This window comes from Lutra lutra, chromosome X (assembly GCF_902655055.1).
Source record: "Lutra lutra chromosome X, mLutLut1.2, whole genome shotgun sequence".
NCBI classification, from domain to species: domain Eukaryota; kingdom Metazoa; phylum Chordata; class Mammalia; order Carnivora; family Mustelidae; genus Lutra; species Lutra lutra.
In genome coordinates, this window is record NC_062296.1 from 48553009 (window position 1) to 48565387 (window position 12379).

Genomic DNA, 12379 nt, shown 5'->3' on the forward strand with positions numbered 1-12379 from the left:
TCTGCATAGAAGTGATTAAAACAGCAGCAAAGAGTGTAAAGTCTTACAGAGAGAGAGAAAAAGAAAAACTGAGAGCACAACCCAGGGCACCTACTTTTTTTTTTTTAAAGATTTTTATTTATTTATTTGACAGAGAGAGATCACAAGTAGACGGAGAGGAAGGCAGAGAGAGAGAGAGGGAAGCAGGCTTCCCACTGAGCAGAGAGCCCAGGGCACCTACTTTTAAGAGACAGGTGAAGGAAGATGACTCAGGGAAGGGGACTGAGAAGGAACAGGGAGAGAGGTGGCGATGAGAGAGAAGATAATGCCACAAATGAGGGGGTAGTTGATGACATGTGCTGGAGAAAGAGCAAATAGTATGAGTGATAACTGAAAAGAAGACAGTAGATTGGTAATGAGGAGGTCATCCTTGGCCTCCTAAAGTGGGTATAGCAAATATAGGACACACATGAACACATCTCCCCGGCCCCCACGCTTATACCATGTACCCCATGAATTACATGACAAACTGATCATGGCATTTTCTTGATGAACCTAGACACAGCCTCAGAATCCTTTCCAACACAGTACCCAAGCAGCTACTACCAATCAACCAGAGTTGCCAGCAAGCTGAAATCTCTTTGTCATCCTTCTAGAAAACAGTTCGGTGGAGGTGTGAAGAAGAAAACAGACAGCGGTAGGTTAAAGTATCCGAGAAATGAAGCAGTCAAGGTGGTGAAAAAAAGAGAAATTTTAAGAAGTTCAGCAGTGAAGGAATAGAGAGAGGACAGTTGCTTGGAGTAGTATAAAGATCAAGCCAAGGCAGCACTTACTAATCTTCCTGTAGAATCCATTTTCAAGGTCATCTTATAACTTGTCCAGTGGCATGCCAGGCAAAGCAATATCTCTATACTCTCCCATCTTCCATTCCCACCCTTGGCTTAAGGAAAAGTCAATGAAGAAAAAGAAAAAAAAAGCTTCATGTGTAGGCTTGTTTCCAAAATATTCATTTGATTAACAGAGACATACAGTATAACCAAAGTCGGCCCTGCATATATTTCTGAAGAAGGAATTCTCTCTACTCGTGGAAATTTGAGGATCAGCAGTGATGTGGGGAAGGTATTAGTCTTGGCCAGGACCCTTCTCCCAAACCCCTGAAACCACGCCTGAAGGAAAACCTTGGCCTGCAGGGAGACCCCTAGTCAAGTGGCAGCCACCCTGTCCTTGTCTCTTCGGCCGCCTCCTTGTACCTCCCTCCTTCCCTCACCAAATGTACTCCATATTTATCTCTTCTTTCTGTCACCTCTGTCCCCCTGCCTCTCTTTCCCTCCACTTCCAATTTCTCATTCCCTCCTCCTCTCTTCCATTGTATTTTTTTAATTCCTTTCATTTGGGGGTATCCTTCCCTTCTTCCCTATCTCTCTGCTTACTTTCTGGTTTCAGAGTTTGTAGATGCAGAATCAGCTCTTTGAAACTCACCCTCATTAAGTCTCCAGGGGCATTTGTAAAAAAAAAAAAATCCAGTTTTGCTACTGTCCATTACACGCAGAACTCCTGTTTCTTTGCACAGTTGGTAAATCATATTAATAAGATAATAATAATGATAATAATAATAATATCATCTAGCATTAAATAACACTTACTGAGTATTTACTATGCTTCAGGCACTGTTTTAAATGCTTTACATGAATTAACTCATATTTTGTCACAACAACTCTATAAGGAAATTCTGTTGTTGTCCCCATTTTACAAACAAGAAAACCAAGACACAACTGTCAGGTAACTTGTCTCAGGTCATACACCTATTAAACGGGTGGAGCAAAAATTTAGGGCTCGTCCCATAATACTCCAGAAATCTCACTTTTTAAGTGTGCTGATTGCTTCATGGTGTGATGGAAAGCCCGCTGGGCTGAAAGTCCAAAGCCACGGGTTAAAGTTCGTGGCTGTTACTCAGCACCTAATAGAACATGCACACACACAAACTCACACATACACACCTAGCACACACACACACACAAAATGCTGTGGATTGACCTTAGTGAATACATAGTACACTAAAGGGCCATATATGTGTATTTACAAAGCCTCTAAGTACTTTAGCTAATGAAATAAGACTAGTTAATACTGGACATATGCTCTGTTTAAATATAATTAGTACTCACATAAACTAACATTCCCCAGGTTTACCTGATTATTTTGCTTAATAAACTTTTTTCTACACCGATAGTTAAAATGCTGTCAAAACATCTGAATAATGAAACTATTTCCAAGACCTATTCATTCATTCACTCATTCATTCAAACATTTCTTGGCACTGGTATAGGAGCCTCACCATAAAACAGTTCTTAAGAACTGACTCTTTGCAGGTGACTGGATGGCTCAGTGGGTTAAAGCCTCCACCTTCGGCTCAGGTCATGATCCCAGGGTCCTGGGATCCAGCCCCACATCAGGCTCTCTGCTCAGCAGGGAGCCTGCTTCCCCCTCTCTCTGTCTCTGCCTGCCTCTCTGCCTACTTGTGATCTCTCTCTGTCAAATAAATAAATAAAATCTTAAAAAAAAAGAACTGACTCTGTTTTCAAGGGATGAGATGAGTACTATAAGTGGGACAGATGTGGTCTAGATGGGATGCTTGGTTTCCATCCTCACGTCCGCCATGGTAACATCTTATCTCCAATAGCTGTATCTTCCCGACCTCTCTTGGTCATACTCTGGACAATCCTACTTCCCCATTTCCCTGCCTACAAGCAATTGCTTTTGATGTGTTGCTTCCTGCCAGTTCAGTCCAACAACTGATGGGGTTATTATTTTTGTGTCTTTGTGTTATCAAGCCAGGGCAATAAAATTTACTCATAATAATACCACCACAATTTTGTGTTCGTAAAATGTACCATAAGTGATATCTATAATAACTGAACTTCCTGTAAACAGAAATGTTTTTTTCTGGGGAAAGGAGAGCTTTTTTGTTTCCATCATGGTTGGGCCAAGGTTCTTTGATGGAATAATTGGTGACATAGGAAAGACTGAGAAGCATCATGCAAGACCATATTATGGTTCAAAGCGCTGGTGCTATGTTATTCTGGTTGTGATGAGTTCTGTTCACAGAGTAATTCAGGACAAGAAATGCACTTCCTGGTTAGGGCCAACCTAACCAGCCAGCCTCCCCAACTGAAAGCAAAGTAAAGCCTCAGGGTTCTGTAAGAGGGATTGGCACCGACCTTGGGCTTACCCTGGTGGAATCAAGTCTAATTTTTAGAGAAAGGCAAACCTTGAGTTAACAATAAAAAAAAAATTGAGAGCTACTTGGAGTAATAAAAAGAGGGCTGTCTAGAAGCAGTATCACTATATTCCCCTACTGACTAGGAGAGAGGAATTCTCAGCCACAGAAGCACATTGCCAGCATGGCAAATGTATTCCTTTAAACATCTTCCTCATGCTGAATCCCTAAGACTGTGAGATTTCACTCTGCTGTTCCCTTTCTTCTTCTCTAGCTGCTCTTTTTCTGCCTATTCCCTGGATCTTTTTATCCCCTTACCACCTTAGTCTTCAGCCATGACCTCTCTTCCATTCACCATCATCACATCTTCAGCTGCCTGCTAGACACAGTGACCCAGATTCCCTCCTGCCATCTCAGACCCCACTAAACCCAATCCCATCACCTTCCCTTAGCCATACTAGCTCTTCCTGCTAATTTACCCTAGCTCTGTCAGGGGCACAGGAATTCTCCCGCTTTGCCAGACTTAAAGCCTAGGAGTCAACTTTGACTTCTCCCTTCTCTTCTCTCCTTTCGTCTCCAGCCAGTCACTTACCAAAGTCCTGGTGAGTCTACCTTTACAATGTCTCTTTCCCCTTCTTTCCATCTCCACAGCAATCACCCTTGTTCAGGCTCTCGTTATCTCCCCCTTGAACTATTGCAAAAGCCTCCACACTGGTCACCCAGCCTTTCTACGTTTGCTCCCACGTTTCCTAAGGCATAGATCTAATCGAGGCTGTCCCAGTGCCTGTCACAGCAAGTTTTGTCTCCTCAACCTGGGATTCAGGCCTCCCATGCTCTCCTTTACCAACTTTACCTAACTTTATAATACTCGCTGGTCCCCAGATTTGTCCAGCATTCTCTTGCCTCCACTGACTACCTCCCACCCTACCCCGTTCCTGCCTGTTTGCAATCACCCTGTCTTTCAAGACCCTAATTCTCTCTACTGGATGCGAATCTTCTCAGAATCCCAAACACATTTCATTTCCTTCATTCAAGAAACATGAATTGAGGAGTGCCAAGGTGGCTTAGTCGTTAAGTGTCTGTCTTCAGCTCTGGTCATGATCCCAGGGTCCTGGGATGGAGCCCCGGGTCGGGCTCCCTGCTTAGCGGGAAGCCTGCTTCTCCCTCCCACTCCCCCTGCTTGTGTTCCCTCTCTCTCTGTGTCTCTGTTAAATAAATAAAATCTTTAAAAAAGAAAAAAGAAACATGAATTGAGCACCTATTATTTTCCAGGCCCCATTCTAGGAGCTGAAGGTACAATAAATATGAATAAAACAGTACTCTTCCTTTGTGGAGCTCTGGAGCCAGAAAAGACAAACATTCTAGGGTCCTTATCCTCAGCCTATAAATATATGTAAGACCCTCCCATCTTAAATCACCCACCCTACCTCAACCCCACCCCTATGTCAAACTCTTAAAATAAAAAGTGTATTTGTACCATCATTCTCATCTCCACTTCCTCCCGTTCTGACTTTCCAGTCTTTGTCCACACCTTCCACTGACTTGGCTACAGCAAAGCTCTCCTTCCCGTGGACAAATCAGAAGACTGCCCTCTTTTTACTTAAACTCTCTGTGGTATCTCAGATTGTCGCCAGGATTGTTTCCACTCCCTCTGTCCACCTCTGAAGTATTGGCTGTTCCCCATGATTCTTTCCTTGCCTCTCTTCCCTTCTCACTCTGTAGTAAGCCTCCCCTGCCAGCCAAGACAGTTCCCTGACAATTCTCTTCCAATTCTTTAATGTCACTGACAACTCCGAAATCTCTAACACATATCCTATATTGTAGGCCCAACCTCTCTCCTAAATTCCAGAGCACCATATCATTAGGATCCTGACCCTCAAAATGCTACCTGCTGAGCTCCCCACACACACGTACACCTTGCCACTAGCCCTTGTCCTCTGCCTGTACTCCTCATCTCGTTAATGCGTCTCCTAAATGGTCCAACATCCTTGGCTTTCTCTCCTTCCTTACTTTCCACACCCAATTCATTGTTTAGTCTTATTAATGCTATCATTTCAGTTTTTCAATCTCTCCATTCCTCCCACAACTGTTATGGTTCCGACCCAGATACCACTCATCATGGCTCTAGCACCAGCCTTCTTACTGGACTCCCTCCTTGCATTCCTGCCCTCAAATGCTGTTCCATTCTCCACACTGTAGCCAGTGAGTCTTCTAAAGGACACAGCTGACCTATCCATTCCCTCATTTATAAGCTCCCCCAAGTTTTCATTTCCTTTTCCCACAAATAGTTATTTACCAACTACTAGATGCAAGCACTGTTTTGGGAACTGGCAAAACAGCAGGAAGTAAAACAATGTTCTGCCCTCATGAACCTTCCAGTCTGGAATAAGGCCAAATGCCTGAGTGTGGGCAGCGGGCAGCACCCACTGGGAAACTCATGCCTGCCTCCCCAGCCTCATGTCCTAATTCTCCTTATGCCCTACCCTTGAGCTATATCAAATTAATTTCAGTGCCTAAAATGTACAGTTCTGTTCCACACTCACTGCCTTTACCCAAGGCTCTCTTGGGAATGCCTCCCTCCCAGCCGTCATACCCTATTTGCAGACCACCCTCACACACACACACACACACACACACACACACATAACTTTTTCTGAGATAATCTAGAGGTTCCTATAAGTAGTGCTGATCTCCAGAATGACCTGGGTTCGAATCTCAGCACTACACATGCTGTGTGATCTCGGTCAAGTTATCTGACTACTCTACACTTCAGATCTTCATCTTAAAATGGAAATAATTCTAGTACCTCCATATGGGTTGGTTATGAGGACTAAGTTAGTCAACCCATAAAAAGTGCTGAGATACTTTAGGTGCCTGACACATATAAGCCTTTAATAAATGTTTTTATTACTTTTATCTTTGGTATTATTGTTATACCTGTCATCACACTGTTTTGTAGTAATTCTTCCTTCTAAACACATCTTACTGTCTTTGTAACTCATGAACTTACTTTGGCAGGCACATAGTAGGCACTCAATAAACATTGAAGGAAGAAGGATAAAAGGATTGGTAGCTCCAGGTTTGGTCTCCCGTGACCAAATTGGACTATGAAGGAATAAAAGCAAATCTAAGACTTCTTCTGAATATCTTCTTGGCCAAATATCTAAGTGTACACTGTTCGCGTTGTGTGAGCAAGAGCTGGAAAGGAGTGACCAAGAAAAGGGCCTTGAGCTGGGCTGACCTGAATGAGAACTGAGCTATTTCATTTCTTTATTCATTGACTCTTGAGTCAAGAAAGGACCAACTACCCTAAAGTCGCCATTACCTTCAGTTCCCATCCCTCAACCCCACTTCGGATTCTCCATTTGCCTCCTTTCCGCTACTATGTTCCCCTCAAAAATGTATCAACTGAAACTCAGAAAGCAAAAGGAGTGCTGAGGGAAAAGGGGAAGGGGTGGAGAAGGGTTAGCACCTCCCTCCTTCCTTTGCTTAGATCAAAGCCAGCGTTTTGACTAAAAGGCCAGCTGGCCTCTTTCATCCCTGCTCCACCTGTCTGGGAATGGGATTGCTGCTTGCCCATTTCCTTTCCTCTTCAGGGCTGCAAGGCAGTTTCAGGGTGGGGCCTCAAGCTATTTCTAGTGCTGGCCAAATCCCTCCACCCCAATATCTCCTTTGCCTTATGTGATCAGATTTCCTTTCCAGCCTCTCCAGTAACAAGTGGCAGGAGCATAGGGCAGGAAACTGTGAGAGGAGTCAGTTTCTCCACAGGCCCTACGCAGAGCTAATGGTTTAGGCCAGTAAAGAGGACACTGGGGCAGCTGGGCTTTGTCTAGCAGGAGGAATATGTTCTTCTTTCTGCATAGCCACCCCAAGTACTTGGCCCAACATCCCCCTGGGTATGGGTGAGGCACCTCAGTTAGGCAAGGGCCTCTTGCCTCTGGAAGAGGGAGTTCACATTTACTGAAGGCCTACTATGGTCTGGGCCCTGTGCTAGGCCCTTTTGTTCATGTTATCTCTAACAACCCAGCCAGGTCGGCATTTCTGCTCAGCCCTCTGGTAGCAATGACAAAAGAGAGATTAAGCAGCACACCTGAGGCACATGACTAAATCCTGACAGAACATCCAGCTCTGTCTGACTCTAAAGCCAGGGCTCTTTCCACCTCATCATGCTGCCTCAAGAGTCCAGAAAAGCTGTTAATGCTATGAGTTGGCTCTTTGCATTATTCCACAGAATTAACTGAACAGCCAGCTAGATCTTTTGTGAATGAATTTCATTCAACGTAACTTTAAAATAAAGGTTTAAGGAGAACCTTTGATGACTTGACTTCAATTCAACAAAGAATGTGACAGAAGTTTCTGCCTCTGCAGAGTTCATAGTCTAGTAGAAAAGCGCTAACAAGTGCCAAAATAAAAGCATAATATAACACAGAAACAGAGAATTGCCATGAGGGAGACAGAGCGGGGAATAGGGCAACACCTTTGCCTTAGGTATAAGCCTCTAACTTCTGGGTGCCTGTCACTTCCCTCAGCCTCAAACAGAGCCTCCCAAGGCTAGGACCAGCCAGCTGCCATGTCGAACTGGATCACAAAACAGGGACCTTCTTGAATCATGAGTGTCCCCTAGCCTAAGAACAGTGCAAATAAGCAGGACCTGGGAATACTCTTTCATTGGCCAAGGTGGAGAGATGTTTAGGAACCCAGACTTGGTTATTAGCAGCAGCCGGCCTGCCTCAGCAAGGAAGGGGTTATTCATAGGTCAGTTAAAGCCAGGTACTAATGCAGCCAGATTGAGAGGCTCAATCCCAGTCAAACTGAGTTCTGTTACATAGGAATCTGTTCTGGCCCCAGCTGTCCATCTTGCAACCTTGCGCGCTCTTGGTCAAAGAAGGAACTAAAGCAGAAGGGTATGGGTAATCACACTGTAGGCATTCACAGTGTAGACGTATTGTTTCAAATGCTCAGCCCTGAATAGACAGCTCACAACCTGTCTTGCTGACAGAGGATCAGCGGTGAGCCTCTGCCTCCAGAGATGGAGGCAGAACATTCTCTCTTTCTGTATCTCAGTGAGGCACCCTGCCTCTGATTTTTATAGTGCTTTGATGCTGGGAGTTTGGGTCCCAGCAGTGGTCACTTAAGTGGCCACTCTGGGAGAGGACCCAAACTCCCAGCATCAAAGCACTAAAGGCAATTGCAGCTGCCTTTCTTCTATCGCTCTCTCTAAACCCATCTTTTCATACCTGTGGAATGAGTGTGCTACTTGACACCCTCTGGAGGAAAGAGGTCGCCTAAGAAGAGAGTGCAACACCTGTTTGAAGCCTTCTCTTCCAGAGCCAAGCCCATGAGATCCTTGAACTTGGACTGAGGGGCCCTCCTTATCTAAAACTTGACAAACCCGTCAAGTTTCTTTGATCATACTGGGGGGTCAGTTTCTGGGTGTATCCCCCCGGGTAACCCCTCTTGTGTCTCTTCCATATATTGGTTTGGTGAAGATGAGCTCCGCTCAAGCCTTCTTCTGTCTCCAGGACTCAGGGCTCCAGGCATCAGAGAGTAAATGATTCCAGCAGGAAGGAACAAGGCCCCCCTTTCCTTTCTATTTCAGTCCATTTTTTTAAAAAGGCAATATAGGGACGCCTGGGTGGCTCAGTTGGTTAAGCGGCTGCCTTCGGCTCAGGTCATGATCCCAGCGTCCTGGGATCGAGTCCCACATCGGGCTCCTTGCTCAGCGGGGAGCCTGCTTCTCCCTCTGCCTCTACCTACCACTCTGTCTGCCTGTGCTCATGCTCGCTCCCTCTCTCTCTCTCTCTTTCTAACAAATAAATAAATAAAATCTTTAAAAAAAAAAGGCAATATAATAAGCACTGGGACAGTCTTGGGCATTTTACTTTTAACTAAATGTGTAGCTTTCCATTGTGGATGTGCAAAAGCCATCTACCCATCAAATGACTCCCATGGATTCCACAAAGGTGCCATTAGAACCCTTACAGATGCTTCCACAACATCTCCCATGGTGCCAGATATACATCCAGACTCTTAACAAGGATAATTTGGTGGCAGTGGCAATAACCCTGGGCTTCTCTGAATGACATCAAATTCACGACCCATATCCACATCCCTTTTTTCATGTGCTCTCTACCATTTTTTTCCCGTGGAATTTGAATCCCCCTGTTATACTTACTGCCTAACAATATCACTATTGAAAGCACGTAATGTTAAGGACCATATGCTCTTTCTCCAGAGAGTATGCACAAATACTATTTCTGTTTAAAACTAAACAGAAATAGTAGTTGTGCATACTTCCCATTCAAGGACTTATCCCAATTGAATGATTCCCTTTGTCGTGGAGTGTTTTTCCCCAAGCGGGCCCTCATAGAGAAGCTGAATCAGATATTGTGACTTACCAGAGGTCACAAGGAATCATCTAGTGAGCTAGAAATAGAATCCAAAAACCTTTATTTTGATTCCCTGAATTTAAAGAACAAATAAACTCTGCTACAAAAAGAAAAACTGGAGAAACCAGGCTTGCTTGACATTCCTGGGTCAGGGAATTCAAGGCAACCGAAACTAGCAGGCAACTGCCATTAGCCTGTGAGGATCAAGGAGGTAGTAAGACATAGGTGCTGCCTGCCCTCCAGAAGCTGACAGTGCAGGGAGCTCAGGTCACTGTTGACAAATCTCTGTCCGGGGCAGAATGCGCCTGTGAGGAGCGAGTGCATCCCAGAGGAGGTCTTGCCCATCTTCATGGTCCTCCCAGCAGCCAGCACAGTGACCCACGTGTGACAGGCGGGCAAGCACTCGTTGTTGAATATGGGCCAAAAAATTAAGGTACCAAAAGAACACTCTGGGGGTTGGTGGAAAATAAGGGACAGCTTTGTGAAGGAGGTGACATTTGAGCTCTGCCTGGAGGATGGGGAAGTTTTTCACAGGCAGCAGAAATTGAGGACAGGGCCTTTGCAACCCGAACAAGGAGCGACGGCAGAGATCCTAAGGAGAGAGCAAAGCACGGTGGGATTGGGGGAGCCCAGGGCAGGCCAGTGTGGCCAGAGAGGAGGGTGCAGTAAGAACTAAGGCTGGAGAGAAAAGTGGATGCCGGAGCAGAGAGAACCTTGAACAACATGCTAAATAATGTAGCAGTGACCTGTCCCTGGGCTTTTGAACAAGAGGAGTGGTACCACCGGCATGGGCCTTTCCTGCCAAATCGTCCTGCCCAGCGCCCCTGGGCCTCCCTTTCCTTGTCAGTACTGGTGGTTTTCTTTCGGTTGTTCTGTGTGTATGTGGTTTGCTTTGGAGGTTTCCTGTGGTTTAGTTTGTTTTTTGGCCTTTCCCTTTTCCTTACAGTTTTTCACAGCATATGGTCCTGATTACGTGTTGGAAATCACGCCAAGCTGCCGGCCAGACCGCAATGAGCCCCACCGAGTCCAGCAAATCCTCAACTACATCAAAGGTGAGCACCACCCCTCAAGCTCTGCCCTCCTCATTGCACCCAGCTTGCAGTGGCCTGTCGCTGGGGGCTTCCCCAAATACCATTTGTCTTTAGTGGCTAACCATTTCACTGACTTAGAAGGGAAACATCTTCTTGGCCTGATAGCTTGTCGTTGGAATTCCACACTGGCCACTCTGACTGGAATTGTCATTTGGCCAGCTAATGTCACCTTCAGGGGGACAAAAGGTTTATCTGGAGGCACCTCCAGAGAAAAACCAGTTCTCAAGTGTGCCCTGGAACGCTTTTTCTTTTAAAAAAACAACAGTAAAACCCTCTTGAAGGTGAGGGAAGTTCAAGCCTCTTCAGACTTCAGGGAGGGGAAAGGAGGGTCTCGCAGACATTGTGTTCCTGTATAGTTCCATGGTCCAATCTGGCCTTGAGAGACCATAGGCCTACAATGGATAGTCTGGATTCTGGTGCCCTGAGAGTAGGCTCCCCAGTCTTTTCCCAGAGCACTGGAGATGGAGAAGGCTCCCTACCCTGCCCTTTCTTCCGGCTGGCCCACAACTGTTCTGGCTTCTGGCCAGAAGGAAAATGGCAGCCATCGGGTTATTATCATCTTGATCACATTGTCCACTAGCTGTCGGGGGAAGCTGCCCTTAGCTTTCCAGTAGAGCCCCTCCCCAAGCCCCAGCTGCTGCTCCATAACTCAGTTCACTTTCTCTACACTATTGTAAAGTTGTTTTGGCACCCATTTTCGTATTTAATTGAATTTGTATGTATGTGTGCATATTTTGGGGGTCCTAATTATTTGTAGAATTAAGAGGCTAAGGGTATCATATTGCCCATCTTGGAGAGTGAAATTCCCATGTTTATTCATATAACGACCAAGATAGTAGCAATTCTCCTACCTTTGACTCCCTCGTTGGAATAGAAACCAGCATGAAAGGGAGGCCTAGTCTGTACCAGAGTTAGTCTGAGGGAAGGCACTGTGTCCTAGGGGGGCATCTTTGCTGAAAGTTATATTAAGGCCCTAACCTCTAGTAGAGTCCAGCCTGTGAAAACAGCCAAGTCCTTAGGCAGGGACTCCACGTCCCAGGCTCCTTTGGGCAGAGAAAATTCCCTAAGCTCACAAGTCATAGACCTATAAGGCTATGCTCACAGCAAGGCTTATTGTCTCTGTGAGGTGTCCCATAGCTCTCATCCTTCTCCTGACCCTATAGTTTCAAGCTACCTCCCTCTGGAGTCATGGTGGATACCAACCCCACAAATCCTCACTTTCTAACCAAATCCTCCCCCCTTGTACAGTCTTTAAGTCCTTTCAACTCTTTCTATTCCTCGCCCTTTGCCAGTCCTTCTCACTCTCCTGCAGCCCTGATTAACACTAGTGCTCCCACCCTAATTTCCTCCTGCCCCTCACAGACCCAGGACACCTTCCCTGTTTCCTTTGGGACTGATCCTGAACCAACTTTTCTTACTTACCCCTCTTCCTTCAACCTTACCATCCCCTCCCCCCACCCCCGATCCAGGCTCTAAATCCTGGTAGAGTACAGACAAAGCAATAGAAACAGATAAACTAAACAAGCCTCTGCAGGTTCTTGCTCACACCTCCGTATGTGCAGATATCTGTATGCCCTCATGCTTTCCTGCACACATACCCAGACACATATCTCCAGAGCGGTGACATCTTGCTATTGAGGAAATGGAAATGACAAGTGAGAGAAGACATAAGGAAGGTAATTCAAAGGGAAGAGAACTAGGAAAGG

General features: G+C 45.6%; 1 protein-coding gene across 2 annotated transcripts in view; it reads left to right on the plus strand.

Annotated features, from left to right (window-relative positions):
* HDAC8 (histone deacetylase 8) overlaps positions 1 to 12379 on the plus strand; it is a 220539-nt gene that overhangs the window by 181272 nt on the left and 26888 nt on the right. For both annotated transcript variants that reach the window (XM_047716008.1, XM_047716014.1), the window contains one exon: positions 10529 to 10634. In XM_047716008.1, the coding sequence (XP_047571964.1) occupies positions 10529 to 10634 (106 nt within the window). The remainder of the gene's footprint in view (positions 1 to 10528; positions 10635 to 12379) is intronic.